General features: G+C 36.6%; 4 protein-coding genes across 6 annotated transcripts; all 4 read left to right on the forward strand.

Moving 5' to 3' along the window:
* Positions 1-845: 845 nt before the first annotated feature.
* On the forward strand, positions 846-2,632 carry LOC137741123 (uncharacterized). The gene is made up of 2 exons (XM_068480925.1): positions 846-1,277; positions 1,982-2,632. Exons 1-2 carry the CDS (start codon positions 851-853, stop codon positions 2,461-2,463), a joined length of 909 nt encoding a protein of 302 aa, XP_068337026.1. The 5' UTR covers positions 846-850; the 3' UTR covers positions 2,464-2,632.
* A 1,159-nt stretch (positions 2,633-3,791) lies between these two features.
* Positions 3,792-6,976, forward strand: LOC137739663 (uncharacterized). 2 transcript variants are annotated; one of them, XM_068479317.1, is made up of 7 exons: positions 3,792-3,936; positions 4,062-4,293; positions 4,416-4,456; positions 5,365-5,528; positions 5,646-5,748; positions 5,837-6,006; positions 6,098-6,976. In XM_068479317.1, the coding sequence occupies exons 2-7, from the start codon at positions 4,100-4,102 to the stop codon at positions 6,614-6,616; spliced, it is 1,191 nt and encodes a 396-aa protein (XP_068335418.1). In that variant the 5' UTR covers positions 3,792-3,936; positions 4,062-4,099; the 3' UTR covers positions 6,617-6,976. The 2 variants fall into 2 exon arrangements, with proteins under 2 accessions (XP_068335418.1, XP_068335419.1); XM_068479318.1 differs by lacking the exon at positions 3,792-3,936 and having other exon boundaries at positions 3,943-4,293.
* A 763-nt stretch (positions 6,977-7,739) lies between these two features.
* Positions 7,740-12,116, forward strand: LOC137739877 (glyoxylate/succinic semialdehyde reductase 2, chloroplastic). Its single transcript, XM_068479607.1, has 12 exons — positions 7,740-8,083; positions 8,472-8,550; positions 9,225-9,290; positions 9,616-9,691; positions 9,771-9,826; positions 10,046-10,130; positions 10,240-10,300; positions 10,413-10,465; positions 10,546-10,616; positions 10,716-10,788; positions 11,594-11,698; positions 11,783-12,116. Exons 1-12 carry the CDS (start codon positions 7,909-7,911, stop codon positions 11,939-11,941), a joined length of 1,059 nt encoding a protein of 352 aa, XP_068335708.1. The 5' UTR covers positions 7,740-7,908; the 3' UTR covers positions 11,942-12,116.
* A 1,447-nt stretch (positions 12,117-13,563) lies between these two features.
* LOC137740823 (nucleosome assembly protein 1;1) lies at positions 13,564-16,879 on the forward strand. 2 transcript variants are annotated; one of them, XM_068480629.1, is made up of 11 exons: positions 13,564-13,833; positions 14,069-14,112; positions 14,431-14,526; positions 14,734-14,826; positions 14,999-15,086; positions 15,176-15,237; positions 15,327-15,511; positions 15,598-15,775; positions 15,855-15,898; positions 16,092-16,278; positions 16,556-16,879. In XM_068480629.1, exons 1-11 carry the CDS (start codon positions 13,767-13,769, stop codon positions 16,622-16,624), a joined length of 1,113 nt encoding a protein of 370 aa, XP_068336730.1. In that variant the 5' UTR covers positions 13,564-13,766; the 3' UTR covers positions 16,625-16,879. The 2 variants fall into 2 exon arrangements, with proteins under 2 accessions (XP_068336730.1, XP_068336731.1); XM_068480630.1 differs by lacking the exons at positions 13,564-13,833; positions 14,069-14,112 and adding an exon at positions 14,246-14,318.
* Positions 16,880-23,782: the final 6,903 nt, after the last annotated feature.

Genomic DNA, 23,782 nt, shown 5'->3' on the forward strand with positions numbered 1-23,782 from the left:
ATTGCAAATTGCAAATTGTAATGTAGATGGATTGACTTGTACCAAGTTGATATGCCATCTCACCCTAATTCATTTTTCTTTTTCTTTTTTTTTGAAAATTGATATGAGTTCAATTTTATGTCCCAGTTTTGGGACTAGTTCAATTTAATTATTTGTTAATTAAATCCAATGACGGTGTCATTCTTTTCATTCCAGTGTTACTCTTAATCTTAAAAAGATAATTTCTCTTTAATTTTAACTCATCAACTATGCCCACGTTGTTTTGCCTTTTTAATTTTTTGTACTTGGACTGTACATAGCTACCTATTATATAGACTGAAGTTAAGTGAGCATAGTCACATAAACTACCTGTGAACACAAAAAAAAAAAAAAAAAAAAAAAAAACATTTGTAGTTTGAACTTGAATTACGGGCGGTTTACAAAAACTTCAACCTGAATCAGAGTACAACATAATTCTCATATCTCAAAATTCATAAAAACTAACCCCAAATAGGTACGTAATGTAAAAATTCCACCCAAAAGATATTTATGCATGGCTCCCAAGTACATAATTTCTTTTTACCCATGCATATGCACATTATCAATATTTAAGTAATAATTCAATCATCAACATTCACATCATTTGCATTGAAAATTTTAGTTTAGAAATTAAGACTAAATTACTCAATAATTAGATTTTTTTTTTTTTTTTCCTGGATCAAGACTTAATAATTAGCTTTAATGATACCCATGATTCGACCCCAAAAAAAAAAAAAAAAAACTTTAATACCCACGTGCATAGCACGTGTAGACGAACTACTAGACAAAGCCAAAGCGAAGTTGGAAGTAGGACGTTTGGTTGTCCATGGCCATGGAAATCGTAGTCGGAGACCGTACATCAGTTATACTAGAGAAGGGTCAGAAGGCTGTGTTTGGACGAGGAAATGCGTACACCACCGACGACCGAACGGTGTCTCGCCGTCACGTCTCTTTCGTTTCTGAGAATAACCAGACAAAGCCCTGCGTTTCGTTTGAGGTTCTGGGAAAGAATCCCATATGGATCCGGAGCGAAAAAGATGGAGAAGTTAGGGTTTTCAGGAGGTCGGAGAAGGGTGACGTGGCGGCCGGTGATTGGTTCTGTGTGTCTGGGAAGAAACCCGTTTGGTTTAGAGTGGGAAAGGTTGGGGTAGATGAGAGAGAGAATAGGGTTTTGGAGAGTGAGCTTGAGTTGGCTGAGGGTTCGGGAAGTGGGTCTGAATTGGAGAGTCTCGATGTTTCCGGCATTGATCCTGTTAAAGGTTTGGCTTTCTGTAGCTTAAATCTTGTTTGTTTGCTGAGAAAATTGATGAATTGAAGGGAAAAAAAATGATGTCTTGAATGTTTAGGGTGGTTTTTACTTGCTAGTTATCCTTAATTTTTGTTGTGAGAGCGATTGTATGACTGAATTTACTGTTGTTTGCTGAGAAATTAGAGGAAAATGAAATTTGAATCTTCTGAATTGGTATTGTTTTGAGAATGCTTGGTGTAAAATACACAATTTGTAGAAATTATGAAAAGGGTTGTGGTTGGTGTTTTGGGTTTGATTAGCTGCAAGGCACAGAACGGTAATGAAAAATTTGAGGTCACAAAGTTGTGCAGAATTTGATGCTACTTATACTTCCTAGGCCATTGAATGTTTGAGAGATTACCGTGGTGGGTTTGGAATTTAAGAATACAAGAATTGCTATGAACAGAAAGCGTGAACTCAAGGTTGCCAATCTGTTGTACAAAGGTTATTGATGTTAGCACGAAAAGGTCGCAATTCTTTAATACATTACATGCTGCAGACCAGATTGAGTACATTCGTCTAACTTTATTTGTTTCATAGAAGCGAAGGCAGAGATTTGCGGCAGTATATATGATAGTGCACATTTCTTGTCGTTTTTTCGTCTCTATGCGTATGGTAGGCCGAAATGCCAATTATGCTTTGTTATGATGATGTCACACTGTTTTGTGATTGCAGAGTTTGGTTTTGTTGTAATGGGGCACGAGTTTGATCACTATCCAAAGCAAATGATCCGTGATGTAAAGAAGTGGAACTGGTTCCTCGAGGAACCTGGAAAAGAAGGTGACGATGATGATGGATTTGAGAGGACGGAGAGGAGGGGTGCGCGGAGAAAGAGGGGAAAAGACAAAGAAAATGAGGATGACGAGTGGACAGGGGAGAGTGAAGCTGATGAAGAGGCTGTTGCAAAACTAAGAAAGGTAAATACACCAAAATATTCTACAAGATCAAAGGCGCGTAGCAAACCTCAGAAGGATGCAAAGAGGGGTAAATGTTCTGCGCACAAGAAGACTCCTGGTGCGGATGAAGAGGGAATGGAAGATGAAGATGATGAAACGCTCGGAGGCTTCATTGTTGGTGAGGAGGACATGAAAGAAGACGAGCTAGAGGAAACAGAAGACGAGGAGGAATTTGTCGAAGATGATGATGAAGAAGAGTAGATGATTGACACAAGCAAGTTTTGAATGTGAGAAAGATGGGTAGTTGGTTTTACAGTTTCCAAATGTAGCATATGTACCATGATATACGGAATGTTTTGTCTATCTTTTCCTCATATTGGCTGGAGTTAATGTTCCTTTTATGGTTGAATTTTGCAAATTTAAAATCAAACCCAGTTTTTTTTTTATTTTTTATACAAACGATATTATTTACACTAAAGGGGAGGAGGTTAGGTTAAGCTTCAAGATGGGCTAGCAATAATGTGGTTCAAATTTACCTTTGGCAAGAAGCAACCTAAGATCTCTCACTTACAAATATAACGAGAAATATCATTATACTGTAGTACTAAGTGGAAGCTCGTCACTCAATCTGAGGGCGTGACATCATCATCCTAGTTTTAGATAAAGAAAGTGAACCTTGGTGAGCGTCATGTGGCAAAATATGAAACCAATGGAAAACCCTTAAAATAATTTCCAAAATGATTCTGGTTTCTTAAAGTAACCATATGACAATTTAACCACTTAAAACTTTTGTCTTCATGATGTTATCACTTAAAGTAAATTTTTGTGACAATCATTTATTGTCAAAAGCGTTTAGAAATTTCGTTGCAAAAAGCCACACATGTCTTGTGATAACTATTTTGTAACATATTGCCACCTAAATTTCTTTAGTATGACATATTACAACTTAACTTCATTGCGCCACACTACCTTTCCAGTCACATTGAACAATAGGGGAAATTTTTTTTGAAAATTTTGTATATTTTTTAGGTCACTACAGAACATGAGAATGATATGAGTTTGTACCGTAGAACATAATATGTAGGGGTGGGTTTAAAAAATCGAAAACTGAAAAAAACCAAACCAAACTGAACTGAACCTAGCCCTAATGATGTGATTTTTTACTACAAATGGGCTAAGTTAATAGAAAGAAGCATTGAGCTCAAGTCGAATCTCATAAATTGTTCGGTTGTGGTTGCTTTCCACAATAATTTTAGTTTAAAGTTAAACTGAACCAAACCACACTGCTTAATCATAACTAGTTTGGTTGCAATTTGAGGGACACAACGTATCCAAAATATCACAATGACCACCCCCAAAATATTAATTACTTGAGAAAAGATCATTTTGATAGTTTAGTTGAGATAAAGAAAAAAAAAAAAAGGCCTGTCAACGATGTTGTAAGTAAAATGTATTATGTATGATTTTCGTTAAAGATAAATTTCATCTGTGCTAGTTTTTGTTAAAATAAAAAAAACATGCCAACGACGTCGTAGCAGGAGGTACTGAACCTTTTGTGTTGCGCGGTGCGCCGCCCACATTGTGTCGCCAAGGCTTTCAATACAAGTACGTGAAAGTGCAAAATTGAAATTTAAAATTGACGCCCGGTTCTCTTCCACGGCGCCGTTTTTCGCGCTAGGGTTCTCTGCAACCACAAAAATCCAATTCTCGCTCTCACAAACCCTAGCTATTAAGGTAATTAACTGAAATCCCTAATTTTAGGGTTTCATCAACTATTTCTCTCAGAATTTGAGCTTCCACAATGGCGTAATTGCAAGCTAAGCTAGGGTTTAGTCGCCCTCAAACTGATTCCTTTGCAGGTCAAATTGGCGGAGAAGAAATTAGGGCCTCAGACCCAATGGAAGATTACCCCGAACGCAGTCGTTTCGACGACGACCAAATCGCGTACAATGGAAACGAAGAATTTGAGCAACCGCCAGAGCAGGAATTTGAAGAATTTGAGCAGCAGCGGGAGCAACAATCGAACCATAACTTAGATAATGAAGGCAATGAGTTTAGGGATTCGTTCAGTCATCGCGATTCAGCTGCGGGGTTAGTTAGGTTTTGAGCTTTCAAGTTAAAGATTTGATCTTTCTCAGAAATTTTGACTTTTGTGGATATGATTGAGATTAGAATAAGATAGTAACATTTGGGTTTGTTTTGTTATGTGGTAGAAAACTATTTGTAGGAGGCGTTTCTTGGGAGACTACTGAAGGTATTTTGGTTAAGCTTTCAATTTTAGTGGTGCATTGAATTTACTTGAAATTTGAAAAGAACATAGTTTTACATCTTGGGTCATGTTGAGGTCATGGATTGTACATCTTTCTTGTAATCCGATTGGTGATCGGGCCATTTTTTGTGTAAGCTTTTGCTATTTAAAGTGAAATTGAATTTTTGAGTTTGAGATATCGAAGAATTTGGAACCCTCACATGGCTGGGCAATGTTGCGTAACTTTTCATCTTATATTTTAGATGTCGGCGCTCTTCTGTGCATAATTTCCACTAGATTAGTTGTTTTTCTTTATTGAGTATGGCTGGCTGGTGTAATTCTGTATGCACTGTTAGAAATTAAGGTGGCGGTTGGGTAAAACTATCCATGCTATGAGTCCTGTTGGGACTTTGGACAGCTTACTTCAGTGGCTAAATGTTGGGGTTGTGATGGAGGAGGGAGGAATTTTGGGTTTGTTTTTTAGGGGGTGGTGGAAAGACTGGGCGCCCAAGCAAGAAGGATTTGAACTTCCCAAAACTTCATTGCTGGAGTTTTCTGAAATTTCTCCTGGATTAGAACATATGAAATAGTTTTCGTTTCATAAGTTTCTATTAAATGCTATTGGGAAGTGTCGTTGTCTGCTATGATTTCCATTAGTATGTGTTTGTTACTTACTCACGTACGTCTGGCTTTTTGCTAAAGTACATCATAGAACATGTTGCACGTCAGGTAAATGATAAGACTATTTTACTAATTTTATGGTCCTGATGCCATTTCGATGTCCTTGTTAAACATCTCTTTCTTTTATCAATAGTATCAGTTCCCCATGTATCCTCACCATTACTAGATAAAGGAGAGACATGGTTGTTCCTTCATGACTAGTTTAACTCAGCGTTTGATGATTTTCCTTTCAGAGAACTTTTCTAATTACTTCAGCAAGTATGGAGAAATAGTTGATTCTGTTATAATGATCGACAAACATACTGGGAAGCCAAGGGGATTTGGTTTTGTGACATTTTCTGATCCAATGGTTATTGATTCAGTATTGGAAGTAGAACATGTCATAGATGGCAGAGTGGTAAATATCTAGTGCCTAATAGTATAATGCCATCGTTTTCCCGAAAATTGAAATGGATTGTTGGATAGTTTTGTCTAACTCAGCTCCTCGATTGGTGAAAAAATATTCTTGTACCAGGTAGAGGTGAAGAGGACAGTCCCCAGGGAGGATATAGGGTTTAAGGGGGCATCGAAAAGAAAGAAGATTTTTGTTGGTGGAATACCAACGTCTTTGACCGATGGTATAGTCGAGACTACTATATATGTTTATTATGATTGTAATGAAATTGTTTATTGTTTTCATTTTTGACATTATGGTAAACATTGCAGATGAGTTGGGGGAATATTTCTCTGCATATGGCACCATTGTTGAGCACCAGATTATGCTAGATCATAAAACCGGAAGGTCTAGAGGATTTGGGTTTGTCACTTTTGAGAATGAAGATGCTCTTGACAAGATATTTTCTGATGGAAAAGTACATGAACTTGGAGGCAAACAGGTACAACTGAAAAAAAAATGATTTGTTTATTTTTTCATGTACGGATTTCGGATGAGACTTTCTGATCTCTTCACCTTAATGTTCAATGTAGGTAGAGATTAAGAAGGCTGAACCTAAAAGGGGTGGTGGCGATTTCAGTGGCAGCTCTGCCAGGTCATATGGTAGCTTAAGTGGTGCTGCAGCTGGTTATGGTGCATATAATTCTGGAAGTCGGCACAACGGAAAAATGGGCAGGGGATTTGGTGGGGGTGGGTATGGCCCTTATGGTGCCTACAACAATTACGGTGGAAATTATGCTGGAGGCTATGCAGGTTTCTATGGGGGCTATGGTGGAAATTATGGTGGATATGGATATGGATTTGGGTACGGTGGGCCCATGTATGGCAATGCTGGATATCCAGCCAGTGGTTATGGCATGCCTGCTGGTTATGGTGGCAATACTGCCTATGCAGGTAGTAAGGGGTATGGAAGTGGTGCTGCTGGTCGTGGTGGCCGTGGTGGTAGTAGGGGCGGTGGCAGTTATGGTTCTAGTGGAGGATATGATAGGAGTGATGGAAATGATAAGAGTGGTGGTTCTTCAACTGGAAGATATCATCCATATCAAAAGTGAGGAATTTTTACGAACTTCACACTTTTGTAATCCGCGTCCACCGACTATTGGAACGTCACAATTGGCTGTAACTGTGAAAAATTCACGTATTTCAGTATTTGTTAGAACTGTCGTACCTACGAGAATGATTCATTTCGAAGAGGAAGCAAATGACAACTTAGGCAGCATTAACGGGTCTCCGGTAGGAGGTTTTATAAATGGTTGCACACTCTGTAAAGAAAATTAGTGTGCAGATGGAGTTTTTGCGAGTCAAATAGAAATGCTAGAGTTTATTTACGTCTGACTGTTTAATTCCAGGGTTGATTTTGATTGAAATGTCTTACCAGTTTGTAGTTTTAAGGGATCTTTGTACAATAGAAATATATGGTGTTGGTCTGTGTTATGTGTGGTTTCCCTTTTCTTGAGCCTAGGGTTGGGAGAATGTCAAGTGTACACAAGAACTAACATGTTCAAGATTTAGGCTCTCTGTTGAAAGTCACATTTAGTTTTCAACCTTTTATTTTATTTGCTAGTCATGTGATTAGTTTTTTTGTTTTTGTCAGAAAAAAGATTTTGATTAGGTGTTAGATTAGCCATCGATGAAATTTGAACCCACGTCGTCATGCAATGGTTCATATCCTTTACACTACTGTGGCAAATGGTCACTTGTCATGTGATCAGCTTTGTATGAGATAACTTTTATGAAGTGCCAATAACAGTTTTTCGGTTTTTATTATCTCGTAATTGTAAGTTTATATCTCCTATCTAGCCTAAAGAATAAGAAATTGACCAACTAGTCTTTTGCTCAACGATAGTTGTCATCATTTTCTCAGAGATCTTATTTTTGAACGATTACTTTGATTCAAGGGTGATATATATTTGCTATGAGTTTGATATTAGGTGTGCTATGACTCATTGTGAAAATATCTTTGTAAATGTCATGTCCTTTGATAAAAACTAAAACACAAAGAATTGATTTCCGTTTTTTTTTCTTTTCCTTAATGCAGATTCTTATTTATTTTCGATCTTTAGATTGAATAAGTCATGATAACCAATGAATAAAAATAAACAGATGTGTGCATAATGGCAAGAAGAATGTGCGCAAATTATACTACTTAGGAGAATATATACAATTAACTGATGCATACAAATCAAATTCAGTACCGTATTAACGAGAGAGAGAGAAAATTCAGTGTGTGCCTGCGTCTCTCTGTTTATCCAAACAACCAGGCGGCAGGAGATACTGAGCATAGAAATGCGAGCTTTTTCCCACAAACTGACAGACCATAGTATATAAATTAGCTGTTGGGGCCATGTCCTTGTTGGTAAAGACCACCAACTGTTCCCGTTTATCTTCAACCGCCATGGCAGTGTGCTCGAGCTTTTGCCTTCACATTCCAACCCGCCTTACAAAATCATTCCCTGCAAAGCCACACTCTCTCTCTTTCAAGGCTTTCTCTTCTCAAGCATCCAATGCTTCATCCAAAGGTAATTTGTTCATCTGTTTTTATATCTTTTTACTGGGTAATCCTCAAAATTTTCCCAATAATTACTGCTTTTTTTGTTAAATTAAGAAGCGTAAATTAACAATTAAACTGAGGATGCAAATGGGTTGTGGGAGATTTTGTGTTTCTAACTTTCAGAGCTGCAAAGATTGATTTTTTCACAGTTGATTTATAATCACACTGAGGGTTAGACAAAATATTGCAGTAACTAAATTTTCTTCATTAATAATTGTAAATCTGCAGTTATATTGAACGTGCAAATGGGGTTGTGGGAGTGGGAGATATGGTGTTCACTATTTATAATCACACTGAATTTTGCAGAATCTCTGATGTATTAGTACTATTTGTATTTTTATTAATAATTAAAGCAGATGAGTTGCCAGCACGCGTGGGGTTCCTAGGCCTCGGAATTATGGGTTCTCCAATGGCACAGAACCTCATAAAATCTGGGTATGGATTTTCAACATTCATGATGCTCATTCACTCATGCTTGGATGGTTAAGATACAGTCTTCTTTAAGATTGTGTGATTCATCATTTAACTATACAACAACAACAAAGCCTTATCTTACTAAGTAGTGTCGGCTAAATGAATCCTAGAATGCCTCTGCTCTTAGTTTTGCACCAAGTCTTCCATTAGTTCCAAGTACTCCATCTTTTCTTAAAAGTCTTTGTCCAAGTCTTCCTAGGTCTTCTTCTACCCTACCCCGAACTTCTGTCTCATAATTGCATTTTCTAACTGGAACATCTATAGGTCTTCGTTTCACATGTCCAAACCACCTTAACCGATTTTCTTTCATCTTATCTTCAATTGTGACCACTCCTACCTTACCTCGGGCCTCGTTCTTAATCCTGCCCTTTCTCGTGTGCCCACACCAACGAAGCATTCTCATCTCTGCTACACTCGTTTTTTTGGCACGTGTTGATGCTTGACCTCCCAACTTTCCGCTACACTCATTTTTGCATGTGTTGATGCTACACTCATTTTTAACTATATTCTGGAAAAAAAGTTTTGTGTACTAGAATTCTTGTGCACAAAACATTTAACTATTAATTTGTGATATGTTGGATTCGAACTTTATCCCCTCGAGTCCAATCCCGTATTAACTGTTTGGCATTTTGTAGGTGTGATGTGACTGTTTGGAATAGGACCAAAAGCAAATGTGATCCGCTTATCAGCTTAGGTGCAAAGTAAGTACCTAATTACTGGATATGGGATAAGTATTGCTTTGTGCTAACATCTTTTCGAATACCCTTGAGTATTGAGGGATTAAATTTAAACCTTGAAAATATTTGAATGGCATTGTTGAGATCTTCAGCTTCACACCATCTCATTCAATGCATTATTGTCTTCACTAGTTGTGTAGAATTCACCCACAACAAAATTGCGTTTCTCTTTCAGATTTTATTTACATTAGCTGTGTGTTCGTAGTTTTCATTATTTTATTTATGTAAACCTGTCAAAGGCCACTAGTGGTCAGTTCAGAGCATCTCGTTAACCAGAAAGGTTATGCAGATATAAACCCTCTCCTGAGGAAGTGGCTGCATCTTGTGATGTCACATTTGCCATGCTTGCCGACCCCGAAAGTGCTGTGCGTATGTTTTCATTTATGCTTGTTCTTGCTTACTCTGCTACCGCAGCTGGAGGAACTTATCACTGTTTTAACACAGGTTGCTGTTGCTTTGGGGAAGCATGGAGCTGCCAATGGAATGAGTTCAGGAAAAGGGTAATATTTAACTGCATCCCTTTAACTTAAGCATTTTCACAATTGCAAATTTGCTGCTTTTGGCACAATGAACAATATACATGTTCTATGATTTAAAATTTTTTATTTAGGCATTCACAAGTTCTCAGTTCACCTTTCACAAAATACCTTTGGTTTTTCAAATATGTTATTCCAAAGCTGGTCAACTGCGTTTATGTAACTTTATACGGTCATCTGCAGGTATGTGGATGTTTCAACTGTTGATGTTGCAACTTCTAAATTGATTGGCGGAAATATCAAAGCTACTGGGGCATCGTTTTTAGAGGCAAGCTGCTTTTGTTAGTTAATTTCTTATATATATATGCAAGGCATCTATACAATTTCTTTATTTCATTTCAAGCATGTTTAATCCAATATTGGCTCTTTTCCTGTAGGCACCAGTTTCAGGTTCAAAAAAGCCAGCTGAAGATGGGCAATTAATATTTCTTACTGCAGGCATGCAATCTTCTTGTTTTCATTAATGCATTTCTCGGTACCATTTATGCTTGTTCCCATTTTGTGACATACGAAGGGAACCTCTGAGAAACTGAAAAAGCTGATCTTTCAGGTGACAAATCTCTGTATGAAACAGTAGCATCCCTTTTGGATATCATGGGGAAGGTATTGGCTCTTCTCAACCTAGTCATATAGCCATCCAGTTACTTGTCTCTATTCTATGCTTACGTTACACTTCCATCCAGTCAAGATTTTACCTTGGGGAGGTCGGAAATGGTGCTGCTATGAAACTTGTTGTCAACATGATTATGGGAAGGTCATGCAGCGTTTCATTCCAGTTAATTCCTTTTAGTTTGTGCTTGTTATTGATTGCTATCCAGATTATGTGTTCTTTAATAGTTTCTACAATTTTCAGTATGATGGCATCCTTTTCTGAGGGCTTGCTTCTCACTGAGAAAATAGGGCTGGACCCGAAAGTATTAGTTGAGGTATTCTCCACAATAAGCCCTATCTTAAACCAGATTTTAATCATATAAATATCTCTGTATTTACATCTCCGTCCCATAGCTTTTATTTCATTCAAATAATGGGTTTTGTAGTTTCTGCGATACAAGGTTTTTTTTTTAATGTCTTCAAGATTTTTGCTTTCTTTGTTAGTTTAGGTGATGTTATGGTTAACAAATTCTAGTATTCTACCCACAAACTTGGGAGGACACAAACATTTATTCCAATTTCACCTATTCATTTCTGTGCCTTGTATTGAAATAACTGGGTTCAAAAGCTCAAATTCTGTTGGGAAAGGAACCGAGGTTATTAAGGCATTCGATGAACCACACAACATACCAGTTTCTACAGTATATGGCTATGACTTGTGTGGTGTATGATTCTTCTATCTGGGAATGGACTAATGGTGACAGCGTTTAAGCAAAAACATTTCATGTTCTTAATGATTGACACTGACATTATCTCAATGAATCTCAGTTGGGACGAGAAATTTAGTCAAGACAAAAATGATTTCGGTTCTTCAATGCATAGTGATTTGTGATCGAGAATTTGAGATGCAGATTTCTTGCCTAGAATGGAGGATTGATTGGAGAAGCTTTATGACAGATGCTGTTCTTTCTCTATGTTTTTTCTTTTAGTTATGTTTTCATTTAGGTTTCTTTGAGTAGAGCCCTTGGAAGCTGTTTGTTCTTCATCCTTTTCTCAGTGCTAAACTTGTTTGTAAGTCCCAGAAAGGGGAAAAAAAGTCCCAAAGAAATCTGAAATCTTTGCATTCCTTTGGTATTGCAGGTCGTCTCACAGGGAGCCATTAGTGCACCAATGTACTCAATGAAAGGCCCATCAATGATTCAATCCGTCTATCCTACCGCATTTCCCTTGAAGCATCAACAGAAGGTTTGTTAAGACGCCTTTATTGCCCTACACAGTTGAACTATATAACACCTTGACCTGATCGTACAAGTTCCCGAATGGTTTCAGGACATGAGGCTTGCTCTGGGATTAGCAGAATCTGTTTCCCAATCTACGCCGATTGCAGCAGCTGCAAATGAACTATACAAGGTCGCAAAATCACACGGCCTCAGCGACGAGGACTTTTCAGCGGTCATTGAAGCATTGAAACCGAAATTGAAGCACTAGGCACAGTACTTGATATAGTCACTTTTAGAGAAGTAATTAGCGATGTGTGTAATTTGAACCGAACCGTTTTGTCGTTCTATTTTTGCTGAAGAGAAATCGTATCTTACACATTTGGCAACTGGTTTGTTCATCTTTATTTTGTTTTCAATGATTAAGGGCGTGCAGCGAGACTATCTTTTGCAGACCACAGGATGAGGCGGTTGATGATTGGACTCCTTGGTCTCTCAAGCATTTTTCATACATGATGAAGTATTATATTTGACAGACAAATTGCATTGGCATTTCACCTGGTATTTTGAGTTCACCAAATTTTTTTAAATGTGTTCGACTACAGTTGATATTAATCATTCTACACATGATACTTTGGTGTGTTTGAAACACAACACTGACATGTCGCGGGATGTTAAGGTTCCGTAAACGGTGAAAGCATGCCCTTTTGAGAACAAGAGAATGTTCTGTAAATCTTCTTGTTCTCTTCGAATCTATGTATTGTAGACCTAAAACAGCATGTCAAATTAAAGTTACGTCAATCTAAATTATCTAAAAAGTTTAAAGCATCAACTTTTGAGATATGAGAGCACCAAATAATCTTTTTAACATGTAAATTTCCAATTCTCAATCACATCAATAAAAAAAATAGACTTTAACTGGTATTTAGGTATTCACTAGCATACCTAATAAACGAAGATTACCATATTATTCTGAGAAATATAATTTATCATGTGTGAGAAAATATTTTCTAACTTTAGGCTAAGGAATTGACTTTTTTTAGAAAAACAACTCATTTTCTCTTAAAATCATCTGCACAGATTAGATAAAAAATCCCATGCATAGATGGAATATGTTATTACTTTTGTTTTTTTGAACAAATAATATCATCGACATTAAAGGGGGAGGAGTGGACTAAGCCTCACAATAAATTAGTAATAATGTGGTTCAAATTCGTCTTTGATGAGAATCGAATCTAAAACCTCACTTATAAGTGAAGAAAAATACTACTAAACCGTAATACTAAGTACGAAATATGTTATTACTTTTGTAAAATACAATCTAATGAATCCATCATTTATGATAAAATTCCAACTTTAGGCGAGAAATGACTTTTTTGGACAGTAACACCTCATTTTTCTTTTATAATCCTATGCATAAATGAAATATGTTATTTTGTTTGACAAGCAAAATCCCGTTGGCATTCCACGTGGTGTTCTAAATTCCTTAAAATTCTAAATTTGAAGTTGAATATTAATAATTTTACGTCTTATAATTTTCATTTACTGAAACATAATAACGGCATGTCACGTGATGTTACCGTTACGTAATAGTAAAGACGCGTATTTTTTAAAACAAAATGTTTCTCAATACAAAACAATAATTTCAAATTGTCGTTTTAGACATTGGACAATTCCAAATAACTTCACCGCACGTATATTTACCGCGCTATTTTGTTTAACTGTAATTCAAAATTCATGTTCGATGCATTTCGACTTCAATTGGTAATTACCATACCAATTATCCCCATTATCATTTACCAATTTAGATTGATGCAAATCTTATCTCCCCACCACTATAAATTAGGCCTAACCCTTCCTTCTTCCTCCTCACTAATCACTGATTAGCAGATAATCACAGTGATTTGGCTTCGGTTTAGTTTCTGTGTTTGAGTTTTGTCGTGGCTTTTTCAAACCAACTGACGCCTCTACCCCATTGGTCCGTTACCCTCACGCGCCTCACCTTCGCCATCTCCCTCCCTTTTTCCCGTCCACTTTCCCTCTCTTTTTCTCTAGGGTTTTGCATTTTCTCGGCTCCCAAACACCTCTTTCAAACAATGAGCAGCAACGAGGATAACTTTGACATGGCCGAGCTCGACTCCTCCCTCCCCGCCGCCGCCGGCGGTAATCCTTTATCTCACTGTTAAACCCTATTTTCTATGTACTGGGAAATTGTTTGCTTGAATTTTGAATTCTGTTTGGTGAAGCTAAAACCCTAATGCTTTATTCGATTTTGTAATCCCATTGGGAAATTGGAATGTGATTTGGGAACTAATTGAAAGCATTTGAATTGAGTTTTGTGGTGAAATTGTGAATGTTTACCTTGAATTTGAACAGTTTGTTTGATTTTCTTCTGCAGCTCCGAGTGCAGAGGATCGTGATGGCCTTGTGAATGCTCTCAAGGCAAGTATCCTATGCAAGTTTTACATTTTTTTTTTCTCAATAGAATCTCTTTTTGTTGTTCTGATGATGATGAATTGATGATCATATTAATAAAGTTCAAGTTTCGGTAGCGAAAATAAACACAAGTTCTTATAAAGGCTTCATTTGGTTTGGATTGTGAATGAATTGAACTTAAGCTCTTGAAACCGAAAATATTTGAACAGATGGTGTTTTTCCTGGGTGTCTTTAAAAGTTCTATTCACTTTTTACTGTGGTATGCCTTTTGTACTTCGGCTGCTATATTTTGTTCAGTTTACTTATTTTTGGTGTCATGTGCAGGATAAGATTCAGAGCATGGCTGGACAGCAGACCGACGTCTTGGAAACTTTGTCACCCATCGTCAGGAAGCGTGTTCAGGTTCTGAGGGAGATACAGGTTGGTCTGCCCTTAAATTTCACCTTCCATAAGTATTATTCTGAAATTTCTGTACCAATCCTTACAACTTGATGGATAAGTATAACCTAAGATTCAGATAAGTGACATACAATTTCTTTGAGAACAAACTAGAGAATCAGTTGAAGTGATTTTGTGCTCAATTATTACGGAGCTCCGTAGTATCCCTAACACATCCATATTTTCCAGAGCCAACATGATGAGATTGAAACAAAATTTTTTGAGGAGAAAGCTGCATTGGAAGCAAAATACCAGAAGCTTTATGGACCTCTCTACACTAAGGTAAAAAATTTCAAAAGGCATCTCTAATTACTTTGAGTATGATGTCTTATAGTTAAGAGATCCTTGTATTTGAAATTTAGCCTTAATCGAGGTTTCTGAATTGGCTTTAAATGTGCTGTTATATGCAAGGATGATGTAATGTCTTTCTGGTTAATGTGACGGTTGATTGCAGAGATATGAGATTGTTAATGGTATAACTGAAGTTGAAGGAGTGACAAATGAAGCTGCAATGGACCAAGAAGGAGACGAGGACGTCGAAGGTACCTATCAGATGTCAAATCTTTAATGGCTTTCTTGACTTTCATGCACTACATTTGAGTTTGATGTTGGATTATGTCTTTTGATGTAGACAAAGGAGTGCCTGACTTTTGGCTTACTGCAATGAAGACTAATGACGTACTTTCTGAGGAGGTGGGTGATTCCATAAGCCATTTTTCTATGCTCATTTTTTTAATTAAGTTTGGAAATATGTCAATATGATCAGCTGTTTGCTGGAATAGATTACCGAGCGCGATGAAGGGGCACTCAAGTATCTCAAAGATATCAAGTGGTCTAGGATGGATGATCCAAAAGGATTCAAGCTGGAGTTCTTCTTTGATACTAATCCATATTTCAAAAATTCCATCCTGACAAAAACATATCACATGGTCGACGAGAACGAACCTATTTTGGAGAAGGCTATTGGGTAATTCTCATGACAATAATACATCACGCCTGTTTTACTGATTTTTCCCCTTTGTCCTCGTGTTCTTAAGTTGGAGTGCCGTGCAGGACTGAGATCGAATGGTATCCTGGTAAAAGCTTGACACAGAAGCTTTTGAAGAAGAAGCCAAGAAAGGGATCGAAGAATGCGAAACCCGTGACCAAAACTGAAGATTGTGCAAGCTTCTTTAACTTCTTTAGCCCTCCTGAGGTCCCTAAGGAGGACGAGGATCTTGATGAAGAGTCTGTAAGTTTGACTTCTTTCGTGACATGTTTGATGATTCTATAAGCAAGTTTCTTACTTTCTTGGATGTTTACGGTGGCAGGCGGAAGAACTCCAAGCTCAGATGGAACAGGATTATGACATTGGGTACGTTAATGATTTCTTGTGCTTCGATTCTCTAATGCACATACAGTGTATTTTTTGAGACCTTTTGAAAGGCAGTACACTACGGCGAAACAATAAAATTGTATTACGGATTGGGTGTGTTGAGAATTTGGTGAGTTGGTATCTTGTATCTATTGTTATTGGAATGACATGTTAATATTGGTGCCTTGTGTAGTTCAACAATTCGAGACAAAATCATTCCTCATGCAACATCATGGTTCACTGGAGAGGCTGTTCATGGGGATGGGTTTGACGATTCAGATGATGACGACGAAGACGATGAGTTATATGATGATGATGATGATGAAGACGAAGAGGATGAGGATGATGACGAGGAAGAGGAGGACAAGGGCACGAAAAAGGTATATGTAGATATAAATCTTTTTAATTAGGATATAATATTTTGAATCTGCAGTATCTTTCAATATGTTTGCTAGAATTTTATACAATTTTAAGCTGTCCGGCCTGCTAATATATGTTTTCAAAATTCAACTGGATTTTTGCAGCCATCTGCTGCATCTAAAGCACGATGATTTAACCATTCTAGTTCCCTTGTTTTCGTTTTAATTTTAAGATTTTTCAAGCAAGCTTCACACGGGATTAGTAAGTTATTGTTTGAATTACGTTGGCCAAATGCAGAAAAGGGGTAATGTGCAACGTGCAGAAGGTCAGCAAGGCGAGCGCCCTGTGGAGTGCAAGCAGCAATAGTAACAAAGTTTGCATAGACGGGCTTGTGCTGGTGGCTTGTGGTGCTTGAGAGTCGAGTTTAGGATAGTCTTTGTTATTGTTTGGGGAAGATCATTATCCGCAGGGGTGCGTTGGGTTTTATTTCTTCTGTTGGGATGCTTTGGGTTGGCCAATGCTGTCTTTGTCCTATGAACACATCTTTTTTTTGTTCTTTCTTTTCTTTTTTTTCGGGACGACACATCTTTTTGATTGTTTGTTTTTATTAAATATAGCGAATGCAACATGTTTTTATGATCTTATCACATTTATAGTCTCATCATCTCTTACATTTTCTGAATGTATTGCTAATGACATCACATCTCTCATGTAGACCGAAGAAAATCTCGTGAGAATCGTTTGGTAGAAATGATTGGATTAGAAAGGATATCTTTGTAAATTCAACGCTTATTGAATGTGGATGAGGATTATTTTTCATCTAGAGGGTATTAAAAGAGGATTGGACAAAAATAAGCTGAACTCATCTAATCCTCCCATTTTGAGGAGGATATGATTGCAAAGTATTAAGTTTTCTTATTGAGTAATAAGTCTCGTACCTATAAGTTAGTTACAATTCTTTTCATTTTTTTTAACATACATTGAAAATGATGTCTTATCAAATCCAATCCAATCATGTATACAAAACGAGACTTGATGGGTTAGATTGGATTGGATTACTCGAAGTTTAAGATATGCTGACAGTAGAAGTGAATGATTTTTCATTTCGCGGGGATTAGACTGATGTGAAAATTAACTTGACACACAAATTAAACCCTATTTGTGACAATTGTAGTAGATATGTAAGTAGGGATCGTTCTAGACCGGGGATTAACTAGGGATGCTAATCTATATAAATAAGACTCAAAAACACTAAACTAGACTCTATAGACTTAAAACTAACTTTAAACACTTAAAACAGCAACCAACAACCAAAAAGACTCAATTTTAGACTCAATAAGTGTTTTGGACGAAAATATGACTTGACTTGACTCAAAAGACTCAAGGAAAACAAGTTTTGACTCAAATATGAAGACTAAGTGAAATGGGGATTGTTTTTGACGAATTTTAAACTTAAAACAGAAACTTTGTAGAAAACACTTTTGAAAAACGAATTTAGATGAAATAAATGGGTGAAAGGCTAGTTAGAGGGTCATTCTCCACACATGATATATGCATATGAACCAATTTCTAGTTATTATTCCTTTAGACTATGAATGACAATGCCCCAAATTAGTTGCATCACACAACTAACCCTCAAGTTTTCCTTATTTCATTGAATTGAATGAAAACGCATTACAACCAAATTATCTTTTTCAAGTTCTTTATATGAGATGCATAACAAAGATACATATCAAAAGTCATTAAGTTTTGTGAAAACTATAAGCATTGATAAGGCATTCATCACTATGAAACGCATGAGACTCATACCAAGGATTTACTTAACGCGATTGTGACTAGCAACCTCCACTACTTGTGAATATAAGTGAATAACTATTACGTGAAACCCCCTTATACTCTAGCATCAAATTCATGCATGCAAATTAAGTGTTAACCCCCAACCCACATACATAAACCAGTTTTAATAATTTAGATAAACAAATCACATTCATGCCTTAAGAAATAATAACCGGACGTAATCAATTCATATAAAACATATAATCATGGCTTCGAATTCACCTCTAACTAAAAACAAATTAGTTCCACATGTTCATTATAATTGAAAACCAAATTAATATAAACATTGAACTAAAACTAAGGATAGAATACACCTATAAATGCTCCACACTCCAATGGCAGATTTCAAACCCTCCTTGGATGGCAGATTGCACAAGTCTTCTTCTCCTTCCTTCCTTGCTTGCAGCACTAGGGTGGTGTAGGGTGAATTGTGGTGTTTGATGGCTGAAAGTATGAATGAATGAATGAGTGAATGGATGGTTGAATGGTACGGCATAGGGCTGTTTATATAGGCTGATTATGCTCAATTGGTGAAGGAAAAGGATTGCACAATCCTATAGAAAAATGGTTAATTCAAGGCAGAAACCAAAGGAGGAATGGACTAGGTAGTGCACGACTAGGATTTAGGGGATTCTAGAAGGGTAGGTGCGGCACCTTTGTAGGGATGAGATAAGGTTTCTAGAAAGTATGTTTTAGAACAGATTTTTGGTCCTAAAGGGATGAGGAGATATGATATAGGTGTAGAGGAAGGATTGTAACCCCTAAACCTACAAGGAAAGGTGTTTATGCGGCAAACAAATGGATAAGCTTCTAGAAACTGAAATAGGTGTTTAAATGTGTAATTAATCCCCTCTAATTAGCTAGATTTAAGTCCTAACCTGATTTGGATAGGATAATGTGGGATAATGTTAGAGTTAGGAAAGGATAAGGTTGGTTAGGATAGGATAAGATAAGGTTGGATAAGGTTCCTTATTTCTTGCTATTTCCTTATCTTCTTTGCATTAGGACTTCATCCACCCGATTTGTGGCCTTTCCTAGCCCTTCTTGACTTCAATTTCGTCCATCTTCTTTACTCCATGGTTAAGCTATCCAATCCATGCCAAAAAATGCTCCAATTAGCTTCAAAATGCTCTTTCTTGCTCATTTTGCCATTAGGACCTAAAAACATACGAAAATAGCTTAAAAGACTAAAACAAATAGTAATTAACTCACTAAATGCAAGGAAACAACATAACTAAGTAGCATAAATATGCTCCTATCATAGACAAAAAAGTTAGTCAACCTTTCAAATCCTACCATTTAAAAATATAAGTTTGCTTAATTAGTAATTCATTTTTCTTTTACCTTCAATTGAACAAAAATTTCATTTTTCCTCTTGAATCTAGTGAATTATTAAATCCAATTTAATCTTAGATAACAAGCCAGCACATAAAGTTGATGTGCAGATTAAGAATTGAGCGGTTTGTAGATTTATATAATCATGGTGTGATGATATCACTTGAAGTTCAACTATCAACAGCATATCATCCAATTAATAAGTATATAGGGACATGGAACATGTACACCCGATGTATATTATATACATACGTTACGTAGGATATCGATTAAAGTAATCGAACAGTTTTTATATGCTGATTAAATTGTCAACACTTACTCTCCCAATGAACGGATCTAGCAACGAAATTTGGAGAGATATATTAGTATGTCGAGAACATGGTTTCAAATACTAAATGTAATAATACGATGATTGAAAATTTCAAAAAATATTCCAACAAATTGTATTATTACATTTAATATACCGAACCATGTTCCAGACACATTGAAAAATTTTTCAAAAAATTAGGATGACTAACCCACATCAAGTCGGAGAAAGGACTGCAATAATGGTCGGTTAGAGCAACAAAATTTTTAGGTAGAATTTGTTTCTCCGGTTCACCCTAGCCATCCCCTGATTCGTGAGAAATTATTCTCGAGTTTAAGATAGTCTTTGTTATTTGTGCGTTGGGTTGTATTTCTTCTGTTGGGATGCTTTGGTTTGGAATTGGATTCCATCCAAATCTAAATTGTAGGGATCTTAGAAATCTTCAAATCTTACTCATTCATCGTGTATCATAAGTTTAAAATTAAACACAAATAGTATCTGACGAAAACTGATCATACGATATACGATGAACGGTTAAGATGTGGAGATCTCTAGGATCCACACAGTGAGAGGATCCTTTTTCCTTTGGGCTGGCCAATGCTGCCTATGTCCTAAGAACACATCTTTTTATTTATTTATTTTTTTTTTGGGACGACACATCCTTTTTATTGTTTGTTTTTATTAAATTTAGCGAATGCAACATGTTTTTATGATCTGGTCTCATTGATAATCTCATCATCTGTTACATTTCCTGAATATATTGCTAATCTCTCACGTAGACCGAAGAAAATCTGATGAGAATTGTTTGGTAGAATTGATTGAATTAGAAAGGATAACTCTATAAAGTTTAATGCATGTTGAATGTGAATGAGGATTATATTTCATCTTGAGGAGATTAAAAAAGGATTAGACAAAAAAAAAAAAAAAAAAACTCATCTAATCCTCCCATTTTGAGGAGGATATTATTGGAATGATAAATTTTCTTTCTAAGTAATACTTATCATACCTGTACGTTGGTTACAATTTTTTCATTTCTTTTAACATACCTTGAAAATGGTGTCTTATCCATTCCAATCCAATCATGTAAACCAAACGAGACTTGATGTCTCATATTGGATTGGATTACTCGTAGTTTGAGATATATTGAAGCTAGAGGTGAATGATTTTTCATTTCGCATTTAGTGAATTATGTTAGAGTAAGAAAATAATGATGCAATGTGAGCTATGGCTACACAGATTCACAAATAATTTAGATGAAATTCCATTACAACAATGGAAGATGATGAGAGAGAGAGAGAGAGAGAGAGAGAGAGAGAGAGAGAGAGAGAGAGAGAGAGAGAGAGAGAATGTAACTCTGATCAATTCATTCGTCGTGTCTAACCTTACCACATGTGCAAAGGTTTCATTGTAATCTATCCCAGACTTTTGTGCATAGCCTTTTGCAACAAGCCTAACTTTATTCTTTTGAATTGAGCCATCTAAATTCAGGTTTGTTTTATATACCCATTTTACTCCAATCACAGGCTTATCAGATAGTCTCCTCACTAATTCCATGCCTGATTTTTCTCAATCATACTCATTTCATTCTCCATTGCCTTCTTCCATGCTTCATCATGTGTAGCTTCATCATAGTACTCAGGCTCAACAATGCACAAATGACATCTCTTATAGATCTCACTCAAGTTCCTGTACCTCAGTGTAGTGTCATCATACTGAGATATGGCAATTATACTTGCTGATTCACTAGTGACAGTAGTTGGAGAGTTTTCAATTTGAATTTGAGAACCATCAGATACTACTTGTTCCATGGATTTAGAACCTTCATCAACTTCACTCATTTCTGGATATTCAATTGCAGATAATGGGATGCACACTTCCTTGACTTTATGTTTCTCCCAGTCTTATTTGCCATTCTCATCAAAGATTACATCCCTATAAAGTATCACCTTTTGAGTTGCAAGATTAAGCACTCTATATCCTTTCTCACAAGCACTATATCCAATAAAGATACAAATGACACTTGTCTCTTCTAATTTGTATCTCATATTTCCTGGAATGAGAGAATACCACACTGAGCCAAATACTCTTAGATGTTTAATCCCAGGTTTTCTTCCATTGAACTTCTCAAAAGATGTAATATTCTCCAATACTTTTGTGGGACATCTGTTTAGCAGATACACAGATGTGTTCACTACTTCCTACCCCAGAGATTGTATGGAAGTTCTTTCTCATGAAGCATGCATTTAGCCATCTCCACTATGTTTTGTTCTTCCTCTCTGCAACTCCATTATGTTGTGGAGAATATGCAATAGTGAGTTGTCTTTCTAACCCCAAAGATTCACAGAACTTCTTAAACTTATTTGAATTGAACTCTCCTCCTCTATCAGTTCTCAATTTCTTCACAGGGTATCCACTAGAACTCATGTGCTAACCTGCACCTTTGCTTTAATGTTCCTGTTAATATTCATAAGCAAATCCTCCCTGGATGTCATATGATTACTACATCCACTATCTATGTACTAGATATCACTCACATCTTTCACTTTACTTGTTTGCTTGGCAAGAAATAGGTTTCCAGGTTCTTCCACTTTATTTGCAAAATTTCCCTGCTGAACATTCTTGTTGAGATTACAGTTCCTGGCTACATGACCAAGTTTGCCACACTTGTGACATTTAATTTTCCTTTTCAGCCAACAGTCTCCATAATGGATTCTATCACAATATTTGCAAGCACCTCCAGTGTTGCCAGGTTCATTCCTTGTTCCTACAGTGGACTTATTATTCCACTGTTTTCCTTTAAACCTGAAATTCTTCTAAAATTTTGTTCCACCAGTATTGTTATTTTGATTACCAAATTTACCATTCTTGGATGAGATATTCATACTAGCAAATGCACACTCAGTACTACTTTCTCCATGTCTAGTTAGCCTTAGTTCATACATGTTCAATATAGCAACCACATCTTGAGCATCAATTACTTCAATATCTTTAGTATTCTCTATAACATAAGCTATACTATCATAAGTTTTAGGCAAACTGATCAATAACTTTTGCACAACTCTCTGATTACTAAGATCTTCTCCATAACTCTTCATCTGATTGATCAAATCAAACAACCTAGCCAGATATGCAACTAGAGACTCATCCTCATTCATACGGGTATATTCAAAATCACGACGAAGACCTTGTAATTTCACAGATCGTACCTATTTGTCTCCAACGAATTCTTGCTTCAAAATATCTCATGCTGCCTTTGCAGTTTCTTGATTTGTGATGTGTGGAAAAATATGATCTGATAGAACTCCTTGAATGATTCCAAAAGCCCTTGCATCCTTGACTAGATTTTCACGATGCAGTTTCTTCTCCACCTCTGTAAGCTCGTCCTCTTCCTTCGCCGGAGAAACAAAACCCATCTCAACAATACTCTATAGTTCATGTGATTGAAAGATCGTCTTCATTCAAATTTGCCAGAAATCAAAATTCTCTTCGTTGAATATCAGAGCTCGAAGCTCCCATTCGCCAGAACCAACAATGTTAGACTTAGATCACACCTCTCTTACTAGTTTCTTTGTAACAAGATGTTGCGGAATGAACTCACTACCACTCACATAATCGACGCCCAGAAATTCAGACCTAATCTGACTTTGAGGCCATGTTAGAGTGAGAAAATAATGATGCACTGTGAGCTATAACTACACAGATTCACAAAGAATTTAGATGAAATTCCAGTACAACAATGGAAGATGATGAGAGAGAGAGAGAGCAACATAGAATGTTAACTCTGATCAATTCATTCACACATTCACCATGACATTCGCTAGAGAGAAAGTGAGGGAATATCACTCTGATTCTAACCGTTATACACTTTTGGCAGTATTGAAATTACATCAAGGCAATCCTAGTATTCCATCTTACACCCTATGAGATGAAGTCACATGACAACTTACTTACTTAAGACCTATGAGACTTAAATAAGAAAGCATACAACCGAACTAACTCTTAGCTAATTATTCTAGCAATATGAGCTAGAATTACAAATGCCACAT

This window comes from Pyrus communis, chromosome 7 (assembly GCF_963583255.1).
Source record: "Pyrus communis chromosome 7, drPyrComm1.1, whole genome shotgun sequence".
NCBI lineage: Eukaryota > Viridiplantae > Streptophyta > Magnoliopsida > Rosales > Rosaceae > Pyrus > Pyrus communis.

Coding starts and splice junctions, on each gene's coding strand:
- LOC137739663 (XM_068479317.1), top strand. CDS start 4,100: ATGGAAGATTACCCCGAACGCAGTCGTTTCGACGACGACCAAATCGCG. Junction 4,457..5,364: donor TTCTTGGGAGACTACTGAAG/GTATTTTGGTTA, acceptor TTTTCCTTTCAG/AGAACTTTTCTAATTACTTC. Junction 5,529..5,645: donor ATGTCATAGATGGCAGAGTG/GTAAATATCTAG, acceptor TTCTTGTACCAG/GTAGAGGTGAAGAGGACAGT.
- LOC137740823 (XM_068480629.1), top strand. CDS start 13,767: ATGAGCAGCAACGAGGATAACTTTGACATGGCCGAGCTCGACTCCTCC. Junction 14,527..14,733: donor AGGTTCTGAGGGAGATACAG/GTTGGTCTGCCC, acceptor CATATTTTCCAG/AGCCAACATGATGAGATTGA. Junction 14,827..14,998: donor ATGGACCTCTCTACACTAAG/GTAAAAAATTTC, acceptor GGTTGATTGCAG/AGATATGAGATTGTTAATGG.
- LOC137739877 (XM_068479607.1), top strand. CDS start 7,909: ATGTCCTTGTTGGTAAAGACCACCAACTGTTCCCGTTTATCTTCAACC. Junction 10,131..10,239: donor CTGGGGCATCGTTTTTAGAG/GCAAGCTGCTTT, acceptor CTTTTCCTGTAG/GCACCAGTTTCAGGTTCAAA. Junction 11,699..11,782: donor CCTTGAAGCATCAACAGAAG/GTTTGTTAAGAC, acceptor GAATGGTTTCAG/GACATGAGGCTTGCTCTGGG.
- LOC137741123 (XM_068480925.1), top strand. CDS start 851: ATGGAAATCGTAGTCGGAGACCGTACATCAGTTATACTAGAGAAGGGT. Junction 1,278..1,981: donor CGGCATTGATCCTGTTAAAG/GTTTGGCTTTCT, acceptor TTGTGATTGCAG/AGTTTGGTTTTGTTGTAATG.